The sequence below is a fragment of the Lucilia sericata genome, unplaced genomic scaffold, assembly GCF_015586225.1.
Source record: "Lucilia sericata isolate MDLA Ls3-8-SP2 unplaced genomic scaffold, ASM1558622v1 Contig000363F_arrow, whole genome shotgun sequence".
Taxonomy (NCBI): Eukaryota; Metazoa; Arthropoda; class Insecta; order Diptera; family Calliphoridae; genus Lucilia; species Lucilia sericata.
The window spans coordinates 270,230-297,260 of NW_023994382.1; the positions used below are offsets into that span (position 1 = coordinate 270,230).

The 27,031-nt window shown below is 31.8% G+C and overlaps 1 protein-coding gene across 1 annotated transcript in view; it reads right to left on the reverse strand.

Moving 5' to 3' along the window:
• LOC119604111 (nipped-B protein-like) overlaps window positions 1-27,031 on the reverse strand; it is a 174,570-nt gene that overhangs the window by 65,429 nt on the left and 82,110 nt on the right. The window contains exons 4-7 of the mRNA XM_037956564.1: window positions 16,035-16,183; window positions 14,624-14,908; window positions 14,334-14,569; window positions 14,109-14,266 (exon numbers count right to left, since the gene is read on the reverse strand). Coding sequence (XP_037812492.1) covers window positions 14,109-14,266; window positions 14,334-14,569; window positions 14,624-14,908; window positions 16,035-16,183 — 828 coding nt within the window. The remainder of the gene's footprint in view (window positions 1-14,108; window positions 14,267-14,333; window positions 14,570-14,623; window positions 14,909-16,034; window positions 16,184-27,031) is intronic.

Below are 27,031 nucleotides of genomic sequence, written 5' to 3' on the forward strand. Positions count from 1 at the left end.
GTGCCCAAAAAATTTTAAAAATAACATCCAATCTGCAGAAGATCTGTTAAAACTATTTGTTCAAAATTTTAGTATTGTTTTTGGCCCTCAAGGTGTAACATACAATGTGCATAGCATGCTTCACGTATGCGAGTGCGTCAGACAACACGGCTTGCTATACAACTTTTCAGCATATGATTTTGAAAATCATTTGCAGATGATTAAAAAAGATGTTCGTAAGCCTAATTGCATTTTGGAGCAATTGTATGCAAGAAATTTTCATACATGTATAGTAAAGGAATCAAAAATTTTTGGATTTAAAGAGAAAAACGGTGTAATATATAGCTATTCATCCGAGGAATTTAATTTGGACATAAAAGCTCCAAATAATGCCTTATGAACCTATTACAATTAAATGCTTCAAAATTGGGCAAAATAATGAAACTTTGGTTATAGGAAAACGTTTTAAAAATATTCAGCCATTCTTTGATGAACCTTTAAATTCATTGTCGGCATTAGGCATATGTTCGGCTGATAAACTGCTGGAAGAAGAAGAAACGACATTTGAAATAAATACCATTCACTGCAAGCTTCTGTCATTGCCCTATGAAAATAAAGTTCTTTTAATACCTATCTTACATAGCTCCACATAAAAATTATTACACAAATATTGACAATAAATTCAAAATAAATTAATAATCATTTAATAGCTATCAACAACCAAGTAAAGAAATATGGAAGGACAAAACTCAAATTTGAAAAGACTAAATGCTTGTAGCGAGCTCTTAAATTGTAAGTATAAAGTATCCATCCGTGCGATTACTCAAATATACAACAAATGAACAATGTGTCTTCTTTTAGATCGTACCAAAAAAAACCCTTGTAATAACTGTATCGAATTTAAAGGTATGTCACTAAAAATTATTTATACTTGTTCACTTTCAATAACATAATTTACTTACGTTACAGAAATGATCATCAAACAAAATCAGATCATTACAGAAATAAATGGCGAACACAAAGTTTTAAGAGAACAGATATCAAAATTGCAAAGTATATTATTATCTGCTTTTTAATGAAATCTGCTTTTTAATGAATCATTAAAATTACTTTTTTTAGCAGCAATGGTTGACCAAAACAAAATAATAGTTGAAATGCTGGCTGAGCAAAAAATTCAGTTGCAAGGTTTACATAATGTACGGAAAAATATTAACAACCTAATAACGGTATATCCAATTAAAACTGAAGAAGATCTTCAGAAAATGGAAACTCAAATAAACGAAGCTAATGAAGACAAATATGTAATTATTGAGAAATGATCAACTTTTAAAAATGGCAGTGAATATTGTTCAATTTGTATTTTTTCAGATATCAGCTATTAAATATTTAGTAGATGGAAATGTTGTAAAAAATCTAGAACGTGTATTATCCCGAGAATTGTGCGTATTATATAATACAGACGGGATATGTGGAAAAAAGTGTTTAAGACATTATAAAAACGTATACAAAACTATTATATGTAAGCTTTTTATTAAAAATTAATCAGACTATTTAATCGTAAAGATACATTTAACTTCAGCTGCAATAAATAGTTATTCAACCAACGCTGAGAAAGAAATAAGGACCGCACTTCAAGTGGTAAAGAAACGTCACTTTCGTTCCGTTTGTGCAAAAAAAAGGTATCTGCTAAAACCGATGTGGTTCTAGAAACTAATGAACTTTAAATAGAATTTTAAGTTTTTATAATAATTCCTTATTAACACAAAAATAATAATTAATAGGTGAATCATAATTATGTTTCACCAGGAATTAAAAAATTGAATTGAAAATAATGCATTTTTTGTTATTATTACATTTTATTGTTGTTATGTAATTTTTTAGTTTTTGTTGCTTCTTATGTGATCTTTATTTGAACTATTTGTATTACTTACTTATATTCTGTAAATAATATTGTTAAGTTTGCAATTAATATTTTTTTAATAAATTAATTAATAATTAATAGAAATAATTTAAAAAGTAATTTTTTGGTGTGTTCAATTAAGTATTACCAAAGAGTAGTTTCAAAACTAGTTTTATGTGGTATTCTATGGAGTATTAACATTGGAGTAGTTTAAAAACTAACCCTATGTTGATATTCCTTGGAGTATTACCATAAAATAGTTTCCAAACTAGTTTCCTGTGGTAATCCTCAGACTAGTGACATGGAGTAGTTTTGAGATTACTCCGATGTAATGTATAGATGGATTACGTGGTCCTCGCCTAGGACATCACAATGTTAAATGGAGTATGTTTTTTGTATATACTTGGATTAGTTTTGGACTACTCCTAGTCTTTTGAGGAGTACTCTTTTCACGCGTGTAGGGAGTAGCCTAAATTTTTGCAGGGTAATAATAAAATTTAATCTCATAATTCATTATCTTTTTAAATCTTTTGTTAATAAATAAATAAATAAATAAAAATTCCCTGAGAAAAGAGATGTAGAAAAGTCAGAACAAATAACATATGCGAATGAAATTTACATATGCGTGTCATTGAATGATTGTGGTTCATTTTTGACATCCAAATATCGTATTTTTACAGCTTCTTAAATGTTCCAGTACTCTGTTAATTAATCGACGCAATTAAAGGACACTTCATCCCTTTTTTGAATATTAGTACTATGTGAGTTTTAACAAAGTTTTCCGAAAAGCGAAAAAACAGGTTAATTTAGCTGTATCTTTGCCATTTCGCGTTGCTTTAGAAAAATATGTATCTTTTCGGATTCGATAACTAATGTAATTAATATATACATATTTTGAAAAATAACCGAATTTTTAACACGTTTTAGCGCAATTCGAAAAAACTCCACATAGGAGTTTTTGGAAAACATATTGAAATATTCTTCCCATTTTATGTACATATTTTAAGATTTCGTTCAACAATTTTCCAATAATATTGGCCTACATGATATAAAAATTTTTCTTAAACAAGTTTTCCTAAACAAATTTCAAATTTTCAAAATAAGAACAACAATTTACCTACAAAAAATTTCTTATTTAATATTTCCAAAAATTAAGGTAACTTAATAAATAAAAACAAACATTTTAAATTTAAAACAAGTTTAATATGAAATTTCAAACTTTCAATACCATTTACTCAATAATGATAAACTAAAGATTATGCATTGCGCATGATTTACCGTTAGGTGATGTAGTTGTTCCCTTTTAAAGGTTTCCAAATATGCTTCATGTGTAGAAATTACAATTTCTTGAAAAACTCGAATGTATATTATAAAAGTTGGTAACCCTTCAATTTAATTTACTTTGACAGTTTAGAAAAAAATATTCCATTAGTTCTAGAAAAATATAAAGAATTTCGCCATAAATTTATTAAAATATAACATTAAAAAATATAAAATCATAAATAAGAGTAGTGAAGTGCGGTAAAAAGGATCCAGAACATAGGAAATGATTTCTAATGATTTCTATCTATTAATTTTTAGATAAAAATAATAAATTGTCCCACTGTTATATTTATAAATGAAAATTATTAACCAATAGGAACACAGATTGTGTGACGTCAGAGCTCCTATATGCGCAGAAAGTTTTAATTATATTCGCCTGACGACGTAATCTTTAGTTTATCATTCTTGCCTAGTGTTTATAAAAAACCGACTTTTGAAAAAACCGATTTTTCGGTTAACCGAAAATTGACCATTTCTAGAAAACCGGTTTGTCGGTTAACCGAGTATAAAAAAACCGGTTAACCCGGTTAACCGAAATGTTTGGAAATCTTTAAAATATTATAATATTTAGTTGAAAAATGTCCTTTTGCGAAATATTATGAATTAATAAGATATTTGCACTTTTTAGTATAGATATGTAAATTAATATATTATAAGAAAACAAACTTATACAGATCTGAAGATATTTTTGATTCGTTAGGTATATGGAAGTTGCCATAGGAGGGATAAATTGACCTTTGAATATATAATGCATCTATATCAATAAAAAATTTTATGTCCAGGACTATCAATTATAAATAGCGTCAAGGCTCGCGACGATTCATCGGGAACGGAAGTAGACGACGACTGTCTCGACATAGACATTTAGCCCCTGCTTTAACTGTGACCTCCCTCCGTTCGCTACGCCTGTGGTTGTTCAAATTACTGTGAATGACGCTTCGGAATATTAACAGGTGGCATTCTGACTTCCTGTCAATCAACCTAAGCGCCATTACAGTTTGTGAAAAACCCCTGCTGCATAAATTCTCGGACAGCGACAACAACACTTATGTTTCGATAAATAAAGTTCGTTTTGAGAACGTTTGAGAAACTTCTCGATTTTTATTATACTCACGCAGTAAACATGTAAGTGCATCCTGTATTTTATCATCAAAGTTATTTATTCGTTCGTTGGAATTTTTTTTAATAGTTAATTTTTTATTGGTTTAAATGCCAACTTTTTATTTATTTCCTGATTGTCTGAAATTGTAAATCTCCATTTTTTATACATAATATATGTTTAACATTTCCTAACATTTGTTTAACAATCTTAGGTCAGTTTTCATATGCACAAACGGAAAATAATGAATTCTAAACATCTATCCAAAATTTTTAAAAATCACAATAAAAAATCATCATCAATTTTGTACTAAAAACTAGATTTTTTTGAAACCGGTTGACCGAGACTAAAAAACCGGATAACCCGGTTAACCGAAAACCAATGCTTTAAAAAAAAACGGTTTGCGAAAAACCGAAATATGCAATAAAAACCGGTTTTTCGGTTAACCCGTTTATAAACACTATTCTTGCCATAATTATTATTAAATCATTTATCTTAGAATTTCGGCTTATTAGCACATCATCTGTCTATGCAAAATTTCAAATAGGTTTAGAAGTTGCAATTAAACTTTCAATTTGAAATTTTATTTGGTGGACTTAATCCACCAAATACGTAGACTTGTCTCACAAAACTTCATAAAAATCGGTATGCGAAATACTGCCTGCTTTGTTTTTTCATATAAGTACCGCAAGTGCTTTAAATAAAAAGTTCCATAGAAATATTAACGGAAGGACGGACGAGATTGAATCGACCCATAAAGTGGTTTTAAGTTGATGAGTACACCAAAAGGTGGGATATGATCCATTTTTTACGGTATTATGTAATAGTATAAATAAAATAATATTATGGCGGTTTTATGATTTAAATCAATATAATTTGAAACACATAGGAGTTTTTTTTGGAGCATTTAATATATGGAAATCATATAGGTGCTTTTGCTAAATATTAAAGCAATTAAGATATCAATAAATGCCTTTGTAAACACAAGTATAACCAGTAGTGCTACAAATTGCAACAATAAAAAAATTTCGAAAAAATCCACATAGTACTAAAATTCAAAACAGGGGCGACTTGTTTAATTACGCCCATTAATCAAATACACAGTGAAATAATATTGTTATAGAAATTAAATAAAAACTATTGATACCATGCACCAGCTATAATTTTGTAGTTATATATGGGCGTTTAGGTCAATTATGGGCACATTCTCACTTAATTTAGTAAAAAAATTCCTCATTATAATGAACGATTTTCCCTATGAAGCATGGGTCAATTATGGACCGAATTCTACAGAGTTTGACTGTCAAACTTCAATAGATACATTTCTGCTTCTCATAAAATTTATTAGATGCATTAAATTTTATCATAGCGATACTATACTATAGTATTAATACGACAATTATGAACATAAAATACATTTACCAAGAGTGACCTTGTATGTAAGGTAAGGGGAAAATTGGTTTGATTTTCATAATTTACAGTATGTGTTACGATTGTTGAATAAATAAGGCACTTTATAAGGCACATTTCCGAGAGGATCTTTTTTGGGCTATGGGAAATTTATGAACCACCAACTTTTTCCAGTTATTTTCAAAATTGACCAAGATACATAGACGGAGACAGATTAATCGCATAATAATGGTGGAGCGTATACAAATTAAGAGAAACTTGTTTTTCTTTAGTGTTCTACTGCAAAAGTTTGTTTACCTTACCCTTAAAGCATTGAAAAATGTCTAGACCAGAAAACTGCATCTCAACGTTTTAGAAAGTATTTGATATGTTGTGACAAGCGGCAGTCTGAACAAATAATATTCCTTTCCGCCCTTTTTTCTATTTCGACATACAGGGAAATATATCTCGTCATCTCGTAACAAATACACCACTGAAGTGAATTATAATAAAAGTATTTGGTAACCATTGTATTTAATTGCTCTTGAATATGAATTGATTTATATAGTTTTGGTCTGGAATTAAAGCAGCGAAAGTATGGAACAAGATTGGTTTTATTTAAGTAGAAACAGTTGTGTATTCTTATTTCTTATTCTATTTATAGTGACAATGGACTATTTATGTTTTGCATAAAGCTCCACATTTATTTAAGATTTGAAAATTTAAATTGCAGCAAAGTCAACACTTCGATATTTTTTAGGGTTTGCAATTGACATTTTTGTTTGACAATTAAGCAAAATATTTTGCTTTGTAGCACAATTAAACGAACTCATTTAAACGGGAATTTTATTGTATATCTAATGTAAAATTCATAAGTTTTTCACCTGAATTTGAAGCACTTCGGGTTACTAGTTGTGATGAAAATACTACATCTTTTTTCACACTTTTTAGTTTTTACTGAGCTGACTCACATAATATAAATTGTAATGGTATAGGGTATAAAATTCAATTTAATTCCTTATTTTCCAGTTGACGATAAATAATAATCTTGCTTTATTCGTGTAAAAGTGAAAAATTAATACATGTATTTATTTGATAGATTTACTGCATATCACCTTGCTTTGAAACCGGTAAAACAATTTTCTCAAAAAGTAAAATAATCGAATATCCCGAAACCAATTTTTTGAGAAATGTTGAAGAATCGAATTTTCTAGGATTGTCTCTATTAATTATTATATTTTTATACCCTTCACCTTCGTGAGAAGGGTATATATAAGTTTGTCATTCCGTTTGTAATTTCCAAAATATAATTTTCCGACCCCATAAAGTATATATATTCTGAATCCTTATAGATAGCGGAGTCGATTAAGCCATGTCCGTCTGTCTGTCTGTTGAAATCAGTTTTCTGAAGACCCCAGGTATCTTCGGGATTCAAATCTTCAATAATTCTATCAGACATGCTTTGGAGAAGTTTCATATTTAAAATCAGCAAAATCCGTTCATAAACAACGGAGATATGTAAGCAAAAATCCGAGACCTCTGAAAATTTAATAAAAAATAAACAACAACAACAATGATTATTCATTGCCTTTGTATTTTGTTTTTGTTTTTTTTTTTTTTGAGTATTTCGTTTCGTATGTTTGGATGGCTGTGTGTTTCATTGCCTTGTGTATATTGTTTTTGTTTCTTGGTACATTAAATTTCGTATCAAGGCGAATTCAGATAAGGTGGTGTTATACAATCAGCTGATAATTTTTTTCTTAAATCGCCTGGTTTACGTAGCTGTCAAAGTTTGTTATTGTTTACATTTTTATATTTAAAAATTTCCGTTAAACGGAGAAAAACTCCGTTAATATTTTGAATTATTTATGTAAAAAATCTAAAAATACCAAGCATCTTGTAAACAAATATCATTTTATTTAAATAATGGCATAATTGGTATGTATACAAATATGTTATTTAGGAAAAATATTTTTTCTATTAAATGTTAACATATTAAACAATATTGTTTTATATTTTATATTAACGTTGTGTAGATAACGTGATTAACTAAAAAAAATCTCTTCCGGAACACTTTATATAAAGAAACACATATGAAGAATTTAGCCGAACAGCGGCAGCTCTTACATATGGCTTAATTTTGAAATCTATTAAATGTTAACAAATTAAACAATATTGTTTTATATATACACTATGAAGATAAAGAGATTAACTAAAAAAAGTCTGTTCCGGAACGCTTTATATAACAAAACACATATGAGGTATTTACCCGTCCGGCGGCTGCTACATTATGGCCAAATATTAAAAATTACTCCGCCGGAGTAGAATTATCCATTCGCAACAAATATTCATTCATTCGTAATATAATATTTTCATGAATACGTACTTTTTTATGTTTATTTTTCACAAAAAAATAAGCTTTAATTAACTTCAGGAACTCACTTAAATTTTGCAAATTAATCTCGGGGGAGTTTTCCAGTTTTTTCCTACCGAGCGCGTCCCCGGCTGGCGGATAGGGGGTGGTGATAGACCATCTGTCCTCTCCTAGCTTTAATTTCACTTAAGCTGAGGGAGGGCAGATTGTCCACCACCTGGGAATATTATATTCCCCGCGGACCAAAAAACTGGAAAAAACAAATATGGAAAATAAAAATAAAAAGATAAAAGTTACGGTGCAGGGCCTAAATAACCCAGTACCGGCGGCAAGTGTTGATCTACTCGCGAGTCACGTGTCGTCGTCATCCTGAAATCGTGAGCAATATACTACTACGGAGGTGGGTACCTTGGCCTCCGTGGCGGACAATGCGTCAAGTGTACAGCATGCCACTGGCAAAAATATAGGAGTGAAAGAGAAGGATGTACTCGGAGAGAGCTCTAAGCTACCTCAGCCTTTAAATATAGGTGAGGGTTCCGACTCTGAATCCTCGGATGATAATAATAATACCATTATAGCAAATGCCAAAAAGGATGAAGTAGAGCAAATGGTGAAAGAGGTGAGTGATAGCATAGCTAAACTACCTATTACTAAGAAAAGACTTTCTGGAGCACAGAGGAGGAAGTTGAAAAAGATGCTTCAGGAAATCATAGTTAGTCAATCCCACGACACTCCAAAGGAAAAATCGGACTCTCTCACAAGATCTGAGTCAAAAAGGATCAGGTCTCCCGAGGAGTTGACAACTGAAAATAAACCTAAGAAGAAAAAGAGCTCCCCGTCTTCTAATACACAGTCGAAGCCAAGCCATACTTCACTCAAAGGAATCTCAAGTGAGAATCCTGCGAGTAAGGGTGACAACGCCAAGCCAGATATTCCGAAGAAGAACACGTCGGCGAAATCAACCTCGAAGGTAAGGGAATCTCAAAAGAAGCCCAGAAAAACGAGGAAGAAGAAGCTAGACGGAGGAAAAGGAAAAGAGCCGCCATCTTACGCCAAAGTTGCCAGAAGTAGGCACCGGGACGATCTCTGCTATGCAGTTTACGATGCCGGTAATCCGACAGGCAAAATTCCAATAGACCAACAGAGTAAAATAGAAGACCTGGTCAACAATAAGATAGTGGACCACGCAATCGCTTCAAAGGGCAAACAACCAATAGAGAGCGAGAGCTGCGAGTTCAACATGGGCGTGATGTTGATGAGGTTGGCATCTCACCAATGTGTTAGCACCCTAAAGAACTTGGTGGAAAGTATCCCTCCTCTCTGGGACGGCGCTAGGCTGGTACTGGCAAAGAAGAGCGAGCTTCCGGTGCTCTTAAAGTCCACTGTCTACATAAAAGGATGGGGCAGTAAACTGGCTAATGAACGTATACTGGAAATTCTTGGTGGTCAAAATGCTGAGCTGGCCGTGGAAAAATGGGATGTCTTTTACAGGAAAGAAGAACCTGAGGGAACTTTATTTGTAATAGGTATCGACCAGAAATCCATGGCTAGTCTTGCCCAGAATAAAGGTAGGGCTTACTTCGCCTCTAAATCTGTCATATTCAAAATTGGGAAGGTGCCGATTGGAAGGGCTGTTACAACAAGCCTCGAAAAGGACACTAAAAAACCTAAGACCACAGCAACAGTATCCACTACTGATAACGTTGAGGAGTCAAATCCTAAAATCGAGGAATTTACCATTAACTCGCCAGAAGAAAGTGTAGTTGCCCTTTCCAAAATTGGGAAGGCGCCGATTGATAGGGCTGTCAAAACCGGCCCCGACAAGGACACTAAAACACCTAAGACAGTACCCAAAGCATCATTAGCAAGTACTGGCAATGTTGAGGAGTCAAATCCTAAAAGCGAGGAGGAAATCACTCACCCGCCAGAAGACAGAACAGCAGTGCTCCAGAATTGGGAATGTGTCTATTAAAAATACTGCTATTCCTATGCCTGATAAGGACACCGCAGTGCCATTAACAGTACCCACTGCATTAATAGCCACTTCAGGCTATCCGGAGGAGTCAAATCCAAAGAGCGAGGAGGTGACCACCAACTCGCTGGAAGACAGTTTAATGGATGATCATGATTGAGGTTATCCTAATAAACCTCCATCGGAGCGAGACAGCTACCAACGCTCTGACGGCTAAAATCAACACAGGTAAAATACATATTGCTTTAATCCAGGAACCTTGGACTATTCGCAACAAGGTTTCTGGATTAAATCACGTAAATTTCCAACTTTTCTACGCTGATACAGGATCTCGCCCGAGAACATGTATCTTATGTCACAAGAACTTATGTTTTCTCCTCTCAACAGGATTATCAACATCGGATGCAACGGTACTGAAGCAAGGTCGTGGCAACATATTCCTCGCATCTATTTACCTGCCTTTCGATTCTCCGACACTACCACCGACGTCGGATCTGATGAAATTGGTTGAAGAAGCACAAAGAAAAAATAAGAAAATTGTAATAGGTTGTGATGCCAACTCGCACCATGTAGCTTGGGGTAGTACAAACACCAATCGCAGGGGACAAGCCCTCATGGATTTCCTTAATACTAAAGACTTGATAACATTGAACTTAGTTAATAAAGCTACCTTCGTCAATAGAATCAGAGAAGAAGTATTAGATATAACTATATGTTCAGAAGAGCTTATAAACGAAATTCAGGATTGGAGAGTTTCGGACGAGCACTCCTTTTCTGATCATCGGGGCAGGAGGCTTGAGGATATGGAGGAGACAATGAAACTCCTAATGGATTCTCATTTCCCACCCGGTATATCGAATAACATAGATGAACCGATATTTGAGGAAGGGGAGGGTAACACGGAAATAGTTATTACAACTGACATGGTTAAAGGGGCAATCAAGAGCTTTGCTCCCTATTGACCGGGTGCTCCGTAACTGGATCAACTACATGCTAAGGAACAGATGGATAAGCTGCGAGATGTACGATATAACTATCAGGAAAAAGGTATTTCGCGGTATACCACAGGGTGGCATTTTGTCACCTTTACTCTGGGTTACCACGATTAATAGCCTCCTAAGGACCCTAACCGAGAAAGGACTTAGACCTGTCTGCTATGCAGACGATGTCGTAATACTTTTAAAGGGAAAGGATCCAAATTACTTGTGTAGAAGAGCTGAGGAGGCTCTGAATACGGCCTTAAGCTGGGCTCAACCGAGAGGCCTCAATGTTAACCCGGCGAAGACGGAAATCTGTCTTTTCACAAGAAAGACAAAAATTTCTACATATACTGAACCTTGCTTCCTGGGCAAGAAGATACCGGTGACAGACAAAGTTAAGTACTTAGGTGTAATACTTGACCGGAAATTAAAATGGAGACACCACATAGAGGATAGGATCAACAAGGCACATCGGTGCTGGGCGATATGTAGGAGAACCATAGGCATGAAATGGGGTCTTAGTCCTACTATGACAAATTGGCTTTATAAAAGTGTAATTAGACCAATTCTAGCTTATGCTTCAATAATCTGGTGAACTGCTATGGACAAAAAGTGTAATATCAAACTACTACAGGGAGTTCAGCGTACATGCTGCTTGGGTATAAGTGGTGCCATGTGTACTACTTCAACCAAGGCTCTGGAAACGTTGCTAGATATTCCACCCATTGAAACATATATAAGATATGAGGCGGCGCTTACAGCCGAACGGCTCTTTACTTTAGGCGAACTGGCCAAAAACGGTTATAGGACACGTCATCAATGTATACTGGACACATTGGAAGGTTATACACAATCATCGGATGTGCCTGATCGTATACCAGACACAGAATATGTCGAAAACTTTGAAACGCTAATCCCAGATAGAATGTCTTGGTCAAGCGGAACATTAGAGCAAATACCAGTAGGAATCCGTTGCTACACGGATGGCTCTAAATTAGGGGACAAAGTGGGCCTGGGGTTCTATATTGAAGACCCAGAAACAGAAATATACCACCGTTTACCTAATCATAACACAAGCTTCCAGGCAGAAGTACGAGCAATAACGGAATGTGTAAATTGGATTAGAATAAATATGGCGCTCACAGGGCTTAATATATTTACCGACAGCCAGAAGGCAATTAGGGCGATATCAGGTGATAGAATTAAATCTAAGACCGTATTGGATTGTAAGAAAGCTTTAACTGAATACTCTCCCAGAGGTAAGGTTCACATCATATGGGTAGCAGGCCACTCGGGAGTAGTCGGCAACGAAAGGGCGAATGTAATAGCTTTAAAGGGAAGGGAGCTCGATGTAGTTAACCTGACAAACGCAAAACCAGTCGACGCAACAAAAGCTGAATTAAAAATATGGATGAGAGAATCCCATAAGGCCTCTTGGAATAATGAAACGGTGGGTAGAACCACAAAGATTCTATGGGGTGACTCTGATGAGAGCAAGACGAGAAATCTCCTCAAAATGAGCAAGTCTGAGGTTAGTATGATGGTACGTATTCTGAGTGGACACACAGGATTACGTGCACATCTATACAAAATTGGACGTGCGGATTCAGACGAATGTAGAGCATGTGGAGAGGACAGTGAAACTCTGGAGCACTTTCTTTGCCATTGTCAGGCATTCGTCGAAGTTAGATCCAAGTATCTAGGAAGTGATGTTATTCCGGAAATAACATTCTTAACCAACACCGATTGGAAGATTCTTAGGAATTACGTCCAGGAAACTGAGTTTCTAAACATGGAAAAATAATACATTCTGTGAACAATTTTTTTTTCTTGAATTGGAGCGCACAACAGGCCCAATAGTGGCCTAGGTGTATTTCTTCGGATTTGATGTAGTATACATCCTCCTATCAACCTAACCTAACCATCTGCCGGAATAGAATTTTTCGTTTGAAACAAACATTATTCAATTCAGAATATATTTTCCTTACAAATTTAAATATCTTTATCTTTATTTTTTAATAAAATATAAACTTTTTACAAAAATTTTTCATCAAATGAATTCGCCGTACTTATGGTTTTTGACATCTACGTAAACCAAATGCAAAAACAAAATACATGTAAAATGTTGGTGTTGCAGAACTGCCACCACCTTATCTGAATTCGCCTTGTTTCGTATGTTTGGATGGCTGTGTGTTTCATTGCCTTGTGTATTTTTTTTTTGTTTTTTTTTTTTTGAGTATTTCGTTTCGTATGTTTGGATGTCTGTTGGTTTCATTGCGTTGTGTATTTTGTTTTTTTCTGTATTTCGTTTCGTATGTTTGGATGTCTGTTGGTTTTACTGCCTTGTGTATTTTTTTGTGTGTTTATTTCGTTTAGCGTTGTTGTTGTTCATTATGTTTTGCTATTGCTATAATGATGATATAGTCGGGAAAATGAATTTTTAAATACACTATGATGAAGGGTATATAAGATTCGGCACAGCTTGTTTTAATGAAAGTTGCCTTCCATTGGTATTTAATTTCATCCAGGATGTAACTTCTTAAAATAAGTCTATTATTATGCACAATTTTTAGTACTGTTTTAGTACTATTTTTATTCTTACTGACAATAACAAAAACGATGGTACCAAAATATTTTTAAAATTATAATTTTTACGAGAGATATATCAAAACCAATATATTTCTTTTTTAACAGCATATTATTTAGCACAGCACTGTATGTATATACATATAAATACGAGCAAAGTTTCAAAATTTTATTGCAAATTTTATGAAAAATATCGCTCTTTCATATTTTGGGATATATGGAAAGTATATGAATCCTTGGGCCAATTTTATTTAAACTTCGAATTTTTGTTAACTATTCCAATTTATAACAAAGTGCTAAATTTCGTGATTTGTTAAAATAATACCTATGACAAACTTTTTGATAAATTTCAAATATATATCTTTTTAAAATACGGAAAATGTATACTAAAAATGTATAATACATACATGATCACCACGTAAGGTATTATTTACAAATATAATCATTCACAAACAACTTATATGGGTGCAAAATATTTATCAAAGAAATAATAATTTTATACTTACACGTAACCTCTGATAATGTTACTTTTTGACTTGTTACTACACTGAAGTATTTCCTGTAGCTTAAAACATAGCTGTAATCCAAATTGAACTTTCATATTAACAAATCCAGAATATGTTCTATCAATATCTTTTAGTAAAGCATCTGCCCTATGCGCTGACTAAATAAATAAAAAAAAAATAAAACTTGTATATGAACATGTTTACACATATCTATTTAATGAATACCTCAAGTTTGCAATCGGTACTCAAACAGATTAAGTAGGGTACCATTCGTACCGGATGAACTAAACCTTGTCGCAAAACTATTTGAACTACTTTAACTGCCCAAAGACGAACGGTATCATCGCGGTTTAAAAAACAATCCAAAATTTCTTGCAAATATAGTTGAATTACTCTGCTAGCCATTCCGGAAGAAACATCGTTCATTTCTTTAAGATCTTCATTTTTTGATTGTTTTTCCCCTAAAATAAAATTATTAAAATATTTGGCTCTTTTATTGTGTAATTTTTACTAACATTCTTTTTCCTTATTGTACATATACATTTCGGATTCAGTTAGATAAATCCATATGTTGCGCATACATATTATTTTTATACTGGGCTCTGATTTATCTAAACTTAGAATATCACAATAAAATTGTTTCAGTTCTGGCCTTATCAAATAATCATCGTTCATTACGCAAAATGAACCTAAAGCGATTAATGACTGTTTTCGAATTTCGTAGTTAGAACATTGAGTAAAAAACATAATACAGTCAAAAGCTTCGTCACATATGGTTGGTGAAAGGTTGTTAGATTCTCCTGAAAGAAAAGAAAGCGATAATATTGAAAATTACTATAATTGAATAATATTATTATATTATAATACCGTGCAACTACATTTTTTACACATGAACCAAACAATATGAAAGGACTTGACCGAACAGTATAGGTTTGTTTCAATACTTTTCTAAAAATATAAATATTCCCAAAAATATATGAAACAAAATTCAGGTACATTTTGTTTCAATGTCATTATGTACATTAGAGTGTCCCGAGGAACAGCTTTTTAAGAATTTCATGTAGGAATACCTCTAAATCGATGCGTATTAATGTACTGAACACGAGAAAAATAAAAAATCCTCAGTTCCCCACAAGCAATTGAAAATCGTATATTTTCGAAATTGGTCTCAAAAATTCGTAAATTTTAGCTGATTACGAAAAAATTAATTTTAAAATTTGTGTAGAATATTTTTGGTCCACGAAATTATTTATAGTGGAATGGAGAGGCATTTTGTTCCCGCTTTTTATCAAAATGGGTGTCAAAATTGTCATAAATTTTAGCTCATACAGAAAAATATTTAAAAGTTGTTTGGCACTTACTTGTTTTAGTCCATTTCAGAATTTTTTAAAATTTTTTGAAATTTATATGTCCCTTATAATACAATATAAGTCGTTTTACGGACCAGAAATACACTAACAAGGGTTTTAATTATTTTTCCCGCGACAAACTCAAAATTACGGAATTTTTTACTCAATTCGAAAAGATTGCAGAAATTTTTTTGAACATATTGTACTGATATCAAGATTTTCAAACTGAGGACCTTTTCAAAAAAATTGCTTTTAATTTTTCTCGTATTTAGTACATTGAAACGCATAGTTTTAGAGGTATTCCTCCTAAAAAGTGGCCCACAGGACACACTAAAGAAATTCTTTACAAACAAATCAATATAGAACAAATTTTGTTTTACTACATTCTATTCAAAAAAACATTCAAGCTAAAAATAGTAAAAGAGAAAAATATTTCTATTTTAAAAAGCTTTCCATATTTTAAAGGTTTTTGTGTACAAAAAACGGAAAACTTAAAAAAAATGTCGTAAGAAATAGTAAAACTATTAAAAAGTAGTTTGTAAATGAACGGACTTTATACATATTTTTATATACTTACCAATAACATAAGGTGCTTTAAAGTCAAAATATCTCATCAAAATTCCGATAGTAAACAAACTTCGTCGAAACATTGGTGTATAAATCGATTCAACACTTTGATTGTTTTGTGATACTTGATTCCGACTATAATCTAAAATTCGATAAAATCTGAAATAAAATACAATATATAATTAAGTAACACAAATATCTATAAAAAAGAATAAAATACGCTCCCGCTCATTTAAATAGGGTCACTGTTTTGTTTCCATTCAAATTAATTATTTGCCAAAAATCATGGACTAATGAGTAATATTAAAATTTTAAATAATAACATGATGTCTTAGGTATCATTAGTAAGACAAAAATTAGCGCTATACATAATAGCTCATTTTTAATAATTTTAATAATCTTTCTAACATACTACGTTTTTGAGCTATATTTTTTTGGCTCACTTGATTGGTTCATTCAGAATAAAATCAATTTTCTGCTGGCAGTGGGTAAAATCCATTCATATTCTAGTGTCTGTGAATATAGACAATATATTTAAAAAAACTTATCGCGGTAAGCCATTAACTAAAGAATAACGCTTGTATTTATAAAAAAAATCTTATTTTGTTTTTAACGCATACAATAGTTAATGCACACTTTTGCCTTAAAAGCCATTAATAAAATTGTGATATTCATTAACAAATAATAAACCCATAATAACTATTGTGCTGTTTTATGTTTAAGTTGGCAGCACTGTACAATTTGGCTGTCATTTTATGTGTTAGTGTTGCGTACAATTAGGATAAAATATTCGTTGATTCGGTTTTCTTAATTTCATATTTTTATATATAGATTTTTATTATAGATTTTTGACAATAAAAACGAACTTTAAAAAAAAAACAAGTAAGAGTGATATATTCGTATAACGATTTATACCCTTCACCATAGTGTATTTAAAAAATATCAATTTTATAAAATTTAAATTTATTTCATTTTCCCGACTATATCATTATTATAGCAATAGCAAATCAAAATAAACAACAACAACGCTAAGCGAAATTAACACACAAAAAACATACGAAACGAAATACACAAAAAAACAAAAACAAAATACACACCGCAATGGGACTAACAGACATCCAAACATATGTACGAAACTGAATACACCAAGAAACAAAAACAATATACACAAGGCAATGAAACACACAGCCATCCAAACATACGAAACTGAATACACCAAGAAACAAAAACAACATACACATGGCTATGAAACACACAGCCATTCAAACATAAGAAACGAAATAATCAGAAAAACAAAATACACAAGGCAATGAATAAGCAGTGTTGTTGTTGTTTATTTTTTATGAAATTTTGCAGAGGTTGTCTCGGATTTTTGCTTATATCTCCGTTGTTTATGGACGGATTTTGCTGATTTTAAATAGGAAACTTCTCAAAAGCATGTCTGATAGAATTATTGAAGATTTTGATCCCGAAGATATCTGGGGTCTTCAGAAAACTGATTTCAACAGACAGACAGACAGACAGACGGACATGGCTTAATCGACTCCGCTATCTATAAGGATTCAGAATATATATACTTTATAGGGTCGGAAAATTATATTTTGGAAATTACAAACGGAATGACAAACTTATATATATACCCTTCTTACGAAGGTGAAGGGTATAACAAGTTAGAGTGCTATATTCGGCTGTGCCGAATCTTAAATACCCTCCACCAGCAAGCTACTTTTTATTAAAACCCATTTAACTATCTAATTTTTAGATAACTTGACAAAATTGTTGTTTCCGTAGTGAGGGTACTAACATTTATGCATATGTGGAACTAATTTTGATTAGGTTCATAAAATTTTATATTAATAGGCCAGTTGTAAACTATAAATATTATGATTTATCTATACACAAACATACTCATGTCGAATTTTATCTGGATATAATCATTTGAATTAAGTGGTATTAAGTGATTTTCAGAAGTAAAATTTCGTATAACGATTTATATATACAAAATACACATTTATGTCGAATTTTATCCCGATGACTTTGATTGTCAATGTGTGTTTAAGTAATTTTTGGAAATGATCCTTATATGGGAGTTGTGACCAATTATGGACCGATCAAGAAAAAATTTCGTATAATGATTTATATGCAAAAAAAAAAAAAAAAAAAAATTCAAGTCGAATTTTACTCCAATAGATTTATTAATTAATAAAATATGTGCGTTTAAGTGATTTTCGGAAGTGGACTTTAATTTCAATTTCGGGCCTCTCCAGAAAAATTTCGTAGAGTGATTCATATGTATGTACACAAAACATATTTGTGTCGTTGTCAAGATAGCTTTATTTCGCAATGAAATATGTGAGTTTAAATGATTTTCGGAAGTGGGCTTTATATGGGAGCTATGACCAATAAAGGACCGATCTGAGATCCACGTTTGTAGTATGATTTCTATTCAGGTTATATTTGTATATACAAAATTTTGTGTTGATACCGATATATTTGAGGGAGTTATAAACCATAAACTAATTTCCGGGAATATACACCTTTGTATGGGGCTATGGGAAATATTGAATCAATTGTTATGAGTTTCAACATAATTGATCCCTGGCAAAACTAATGTTTGACAAAATTCATCGAAATATCTTTGGTGGTTTCTGAGAAAACTACTTAAGAATTGGGAAATAAAACGTTTTTTTAGAGGTAGTCTGAAATTTTTACTCATAACTTTTTACCTTGTAAACCGATTTTACTGATTTTCAATACCAAACTGTACCGGATAATAAAGAATGTTTTGGGCGAATTTCGAACAGACAGACATACAGACAGAGGGACGGACAGAGCTAAATCGACTGAGAATTTCATAAGGATATATATGCTTTGTTGGGTGTCAGATGAATATTTCTTGGTGTTACACACGGAATGACAATGTTATATATACCCTCTATCACCTCTGATGGTGGTAGAGGGTATAATAAATATGTATAATGTATATGGCTATGTTTAATTAGTTCAGATGTATAAATATAACATATAATTTCTAATTATTATTAAAAGTATCCGAATAACGGATATTTAGCGACAAAATAAACATCAATATTGCACATTTTTTATTTTTATTTATTTTCCTTGTAATTTTTTATTAATTTTTGGAAATATAGATACATTTCTTTGATATTTGACTAATTTTACATGATTAATTACTACTTTATGACATTATATTTAACCAACAAACTTCTTAAAAGGCAAATCAAATGATTTTGTCCATTTCCATTTAGGCATTTCCAAATTGCCTAAAAATAGTTGTGGCCAATTGGAATATTATCAAATATTCATGCATTAATCCAATAATGCCTAGATTTCAGTTTTTTTTTCACCAAAATATAATCGTTTACAATTTTTCTGGGATTTTATTTACAAATTTGTAAACATTAAAATTATAATTTTTAGATTTTTTTTTAAAGAAACCATAATTAGTTTTCGCTATCAACCTAAAATTACAGGAAAAAGCTTTATCTGAGAAAAAAATTATTAAAAATCTACTTATTGTTGGCTTAAAGAAGGTTGAGCCTACAATAAAATTCTTATATTTGTCAATGGTTTATTGAAGGTGTTTTAAGCTATTTGAGTTTATGTATATTTACAAAATTTAAGCGTTTTTGGAAACTGTCGAAAATCACAGGAATTTGGCAAAAAAAATTTGCAATGTCAGAATGTTATTAATAAAATATGCTTCCAAGTCAAGTGATTCTGATTAAAGAAAAAGTGAATGTTACAGCAAGCCTTGCTGCAGTAAAAAATATTGTAAGAAGAGCCAATTGTCACTCGTACGAAAAAACCTCTTCAGTTTGCACGTGAACACATGGTTATAAAAAGCAATTGCAACATCTAGTTTTTTTCGGATGAAAAAAAGTTTAATTTAGAAGGCACAGATCGTTGTAATCATTATATTTATTTTTGCAAGAAAGAGTTCTACCTGAGTCCTCTGCATAGCTGTGGTGGATGTGGGATATAGTGGGGGGTAGTTTTATATTATGAAACATGTGAGCTTCAATTTCTACCATCTAGTAAGAATTGCAATGCCATACTGGAAAGAGTTTTTTCACATTTCGGATATCTTTGAACACTTACCGTGGATATTTCAAAAATATAATGCCACGATCCATACCGCCAGGGCTGTAAAAGGATAGATTTAAAACCAGAAAGTAAACATTTTTAAGTAGCCTCCATACTCATCTCTCCTATTTATTATTGAAAAATTTTCGGATATTCTTTCTCGCAAATTTCTATATTAACAGTTATTGTGATTTATGGTGTTATGTAAATTGCTGTGTATATTCTATTCTTTGTGGGGAGGGTATTATGCGTTTGTGCTGATGTTCGTAACTCCCAAAAATATTGGAATCACTTTCTGAGTCGATTTAGCTACATATGTATGTCTGTTATGTTATCTTAAATATACAAAAAAACTAAAAAAAAAAACAGCCAATGGAGCATAATTTTTTATCTAGAACGGATCATCGACACTAAATTACCGACACTTACGTTAAGTTGTTATTTCTTACAGAAAAACTTTGCTTGTTTTTCGCCATTTTAGCTCATTGTAGGCTACTACTTTTTTACACAAAATATTAAAATTTAAAAAAATATGTATTTTATTAAATTTGTGCTGTTATTCGAATTTGTAGAAAATTTCAAATTTGGAGATGATGAGTTATAGAGGGTTAAGAATCTTTATCACCCAGAATTTTTGATATTATATCGGATAACGGCGGATATACTGATTACTAAATCTTTCCAAATCTTTGTAAAAATTTTTATAAAAATTAAAAGTTTCATGAAAAATGCATTTTGTTGTTATTTTTGTCAATTAATGATGATGAGCATATTCAAATGAGCTAAACAAATATTGTTAAAAAACGTAGTGATTTAGAAGAAAATATTATAAAATCGTTATTAAGTATAGCACCACTTTTGTATCTCTAGTGATATATAAGACATCATGTTATTATTTAAATTTTATATATTGAAAAAAATTAATTTGAATGTAAAGAAAACAGTGAACTCAGTGGACTATTTATCATATTTTATTTAACTTTCTCCATTTAATGCCCACATATTCAATTAAAATTTCATCATAACCTTAACTCGTGCCTCGACTATGATTTCCAATTTATTTACTATTCCATCAGTTCTTAGAGCGTTTTGATATAAATATTTGTGTTTAGGAAATGCCTACGGCTCGCGCGCCACATGCGGCTCTTTAGATGCAAATCTGCGGCTCTCTAGCTCCATACACACATATTATTTATTTTATAAAAAAATACAATTTCGTGTCATGTGACCCAAGTTAAAAAATCGATTTGGATGAAATTTGCAATAAGGTTAGTATCATTGGATAGTAGACAGTCACAAATTTTCAGCTCTATCGGTCAAGAACTGCCGTAGTTAGAGGGGGTCAAAGTTTGACATTTTCATCATAAAGGGTTTTTTCAAATGAGTAAAACTTTACACCTATTGGTGATAGCAAAAATTGTCAAAAGAACCTTATATTCAGTGTTTCTAAAACAAAAATAAATTGTATAAGCTTTTAATTAAAAAAAAAAGACCTTGTATGACCAAAATGTAAAACCCCCTCTAACTACGGCAGTTCTTGACCTACCAAGCAAATTTCATCCGAATTGATTTTTTATGTTGGTTCAGTTGGCACGAAACTGCCCATATATATTTTAAAATCGTTCTGAATCGATAACACGCAAACGTGCCTACGATTGTTATGTATTGGACATCTCATTATTTCAATATATGTCGCAGCCCTACATATAATAATTATCTTTGAATTTTTAAAGAAAAATATCAAATACAAAACAATATCGGAGAAAATATAAAAATATCGGCAAAAATAATAATTATTTTTTGATTTTTTGGACAGAAATAAAAATCATTTTTTGATTTTTATTTTTTTTTTTAGCAGAAATAATAATTATTTTTAGATTTTTTTGGCAGAAATTTATTTTATTAGTTTTTGCTCAAATGGGTCTTATTTTGTTTATTATGGTCCAATCGGATAACGGGAAAATAAGTAAATAATAGGAATTTTCTTGATTTCTTTAAAAATTGTGATATTAAAATTATCTTTTCTTTACTTTTTTATCTTCTAGAGAAAATTATTTATCCAAAGAGGTACAAACAACAAAGCTATTTACAATTTTCCAAGGCATATGTACAGTTAGGGAAAAAACTCTACATACAGCCCAATATTTTTGAGTTTTCAAGAATTAATTGTGATATTAGAAAATATTTGTATACTAGTTATTAGGGTGTGACTGATAATATACATTGATGAAAAAAAGAAATTAAAATATTTATTTTATACAAATTATTAGCGATTATCATACTAAGCCGCTGGAAAAAAGTTTACATACAGTATGGCAACCTCTAAAATTAAACAAAAAGTTAAGAGCAAAAAAAGGAAAAGATCCGTTATTTTCCACATTTACTTTTTTTATAAGCAATACTATTATTTAAGTACAAAAAGTGATTGTTAAATCACATATTTTATTCAAAAATGGGGAAAAGAAAAGAATTGCACCCTTCAGTTCGCAATGTGGTGGTAAATCTTCGAAAGGATAGTAAGTCCTATGGAGAAATTGCCAAAACACTTAAATTAAGTCGTTCTACGGTACAAACTATAATAAAAAACTACGAAAACACAAGAAGTACAGAAAATAAACCACGATCTGGAAGACCAAAAAAACTTTCAAGGCGGGATGTAAGCAGTATTTTGAAAGAAGTGAAGCAGAATCCCAGAATAAGTGCTCCAAAATTGGCGGAACACCTCGAAAAATGTTCTCATGTTTCAGCACAGGGTATACAGAGGCGTCACGAGCAAAAAACTATTTCCCTCTCTTTCGCACAAAACGAATTTAATAATTTTTTTTAGCTGTATTTTATATACCTCTTCTCACCAAACAATTTCAAAATCAAACAAAAGCTGATTGTAGACTTTTTTAAATGTCAAAAGTGACACCTCTGTATACTTTGTGGTTTCAGTCACACCCAGAACAATAAGAAATGTTTTACGTGAAAATGGTTTGAGAAGTAGAACAGCACGAAAAAAACAATTTCTGCAAAGAATCGTCAACTTCGTCTCGAATTTGCTAAAGCTCATTTGGAAAAGGATACTGACTTCTGGAAAACTGTTATAATTACCGATGAGAGCAAATACAATATTTTCGGAAACGATGGCCGATCAAAGGTTTGGAGAAAACCAAACACTGCGCTCCATCCGAAAAATCTTATACCTACTGTAAAACACGGTGAAGGCAGTGTTATGGTTTCGGGAGCTATGGCGTCATCTGGTGTCGGTCGTTTGGTTTTTGTCGAGGGTAATATGGACCGACATCAATATAAAAATATATTGGAACAAAACCTGAAGGCATCTGTTTGGGTCTGGGAAATCGGTGGATTTTCCAAGAAGACAATGACCCTAAGCACACTGCACACATTGTACGGGACTGGCTCCTCTATCATGCTCCAAGGCAACTGAATACACCACCCCAGTCACCAGATCTTAAACCAATCGAGCACGTTTGGGATGTTTTGGAGAGATTAGTACGAAAGTATGACATCAGCAGTCGAGAAACTCTTAAAACCGCGCTGATTCGTGCTTGGGCTGAAATTACACCTGATATTACTGAAAATTTGGTAATGTCAATGCCCCGACGCCTTCAAGCAGTAATTGATGCTCCAGGTGGACCGACTAAGTACTAAACAATTTTTTTATCGCTTTAAGTACAAAAATTTTAATTAATATTTTAATTTTTGTAAATGTATGTAGACTTTTTTCCTATGAATTTGAATTTTTTTCTTTATTTTTTGTTTGTTTGTTTTTTTAAAACTTGGATTTTTTCTTTATTGAAATAAATATTTTTGTTAACACTTAATATAATACCATAAATTTATTTTTAATATATATTAAGAATTTCTTAAAAAGTAATAATTAAAGGGTGTATGTAGAGTTTTTTCCTTAACTGTATATTACAAAAATCATGCATTTGTGCATTGTTTTGTCTTTATTTTGCAACAAACGAGTAAAATATGAATTAACTAGTCGTTTTTGTTAAATATTTGAGAAAAGAAAACTATAACTTTGTTATTTGTCGCTTGATATTATATGAAATAAAAATTAAAGCTGAGAATGATGTCGCTTATATAAGTAGAATTGAGGAAGTATTTAAAAGGCTGAGTATGCATAATATGCTGGAAAATCACCTTTATGCAACTATCGATCGCCCAAAGCGGATTTCTAATAGATAAAGAAGGAATACATAAAATTAAATCTAAATTGGAGGCTATTCAAGACATTAAAGTTCCAAGGAACAAGGATGAAGTACGATCATTGGTATGTTTGGTGAATTATTATGGTAGATTTTTTAAGAATCTGAGCACTGTATTATACCCAATTAATCGGTTGCTACAAAAGGATGTCGAATTTAAATGGAGTCCACATTGCGAGAAATCTCTAATGGAAGTAAAACAGCATATGCAATTGGACGTAGTTCTGACACATTTCGATCCGAAATTGCCAGTGTTAATTATTAATGTTGACCGCGAACGCAAGTCCTTACAGAGTGGGGGCTGTATTTAGTCACCAAATGCCTAATGGAACAGAGAGGCCTATTCAATTCGCTTCCCAAACCCTCTCAAAAGTGCAACAGAAATAAAGAAGCATTGGCAATTGTAGTGGACGTTCGTCGTTTTTATCAGTATATTTTATGCAGAAAGTTCATACTGGTAACTGATATTAAACCAATTGCGCAAATATTTTCACCGAAAAAGGGACTGCCGATCTTCAACTTCATCATGAAGCATTATGCTATTTTCTTACAATCGTTTGAGTTCGAAATACGTGTTAAAGCGTCGAAAGATAACGGTAACGCTGATGCCATGTCACTTTTAGTAAGTAATAAAATCAGTCGAGACAGTCGTACATTGATGAAAATGATATTGCCCAGGAGGACATCAGTTACAGTAGCTGAGTTAAGTGAGGCAACAGAAGCAGGGGTGGAAACCAGTATACTGCATGAGAGTTTGAAAGTAGGTCGTGAATGCGATTGTAAACATAGATTCAATATTGAAAAAATATAATTTTTCAAAAACACATAACATTTTTTATTTTTTATACAATTTTATCGCATTTAACAACACGAAATATTTTTATTTTTAACAAACGAAAAAATATTTTTTTGACAATTCATTTTTGTGTGTTGAAACAAAAATTGAAAAAAAAAAAACAAATTTTGGTATTGAAAATGAAAAAAACTATTTTAAATAAAGTTATTTTTTTTTACAAAAAAAGAGATTTACAGTCCGAAAAATATATTTTTTTAAATATTTACTGATTAGATGTAGGCAAAATAAATTGAAAAATCTGGAAAGTAGAAAATTTAGGCCCATTATTATAACTTGCCAATAACTAAAGTTAGGAAGTTATCGTACAAATAATGTGTATTTAGTTATTACAAGTCAACTTTATCTAAAAGTGTCCGATAGGCTAACGGGAAGATCACGTTACCTTTAACTTCTAACGTAAGCTTTAATAATTTTTTAAAAATATTAATCAAAAATAAATTCAATGTCATTTTTCATATAAAAAATATTATTAACGGCTAAAAGTATGCTACGGTTTTTGTATATTAAAAAATTATGTTGTAATAATGAAAATATTTAAAGTTCACTTTATTCCTCACTTTAATTAAAGTTACCTTTTATTATTACGAACATTAAAGGTAAGTTGTAATAATGGCCCTTAATGTTATTTATTTAACCTAAAATTTTTAAGTACGATTTTATGAATGTATGTTTGGAAATAATGGTGAAAGTGGTTGGAGCTCAAATACTTACACAAAAATTGTACCAATACATTCTTAGAGTTAGGTACCGAATGACAACTCCTTTAGGTACCAACTGACAGCCATAATATATTTATATTCTTTGGTTCTGTATATAAGCAAAACAAAACAAATACTTTTTGAGTGAGAAAAAACGTAACTCTTAGAGTTAGGTACCGAATGACAACTCCTTTAGGTACCAACTGAAAGCCCTAATATATTTATATTCTTTGGTTCTGTATATAAGCAAAACAAAACAAATACTTTTTGAGTGAGAAAAAACGAAAGTAACATAATTAGCTTTTCGCTTATCTCCGCTTTTATTAGCATTTTTATCAAAACAGCATACATTTTCTTTTATAATACATAATTTGTGTCGTTAAAGTGTTTCGTCTCTTTTATGTGACTTTGGTAATTGGGTTTGTGTTCCATGGAGTAGTTTATCGGGACGTATTCACTACACTATTTATATGTCTTTAACTGCACATACATACATATCTGCAACCTTCCGCAAAATTTACGATTTTAGATTGCAATTAAATCCTAAACGCGCCAATTACAATTGTTGGAAGGTAATCTGTTCGAAGGTAATCAAACTTTTTTGGATTTGTCACAATTTTCAAAGAAACTTTAAATGAGACTACATAATAACAATTAAAAAGAAATTTAATTTGGATCGCAAAACATTTTACAGGAGCTTGAGCCAAATATGGACTGATCGTCATAAAATTTGTAGATGCAATTGCTTCAAAGGGCAAACAACCAATAGAGAGCGTGAGCTGCGAGTTCAGCATGGGCGTGATGTTGATGAGGTTGGCATCTCACCAACGTGTTAGCACCCTAAAGAACTTAGTGGAAAGTATATCTCCTCCCTGGGACGGCGCTAAGCTGGGACTGACAAAGAGGAGCGAACTTCCGGTGCTCTTAAAGTCCACTGTCTACATAAAAGGATGGGGCAGTAAACTGGCTAATGAACGTATACTGGAAATTCTTGGTGGTCAAAATGCTGAGCTGGCCGTGGAAAAATGGGATGTCTTTTACAGGAAAGAAGAACCTGAGGGAACTTTATTTGTAATAGGTATCGACCAGAAATCTATGGCTAGTCTTGCCAAGAATAAAGGTA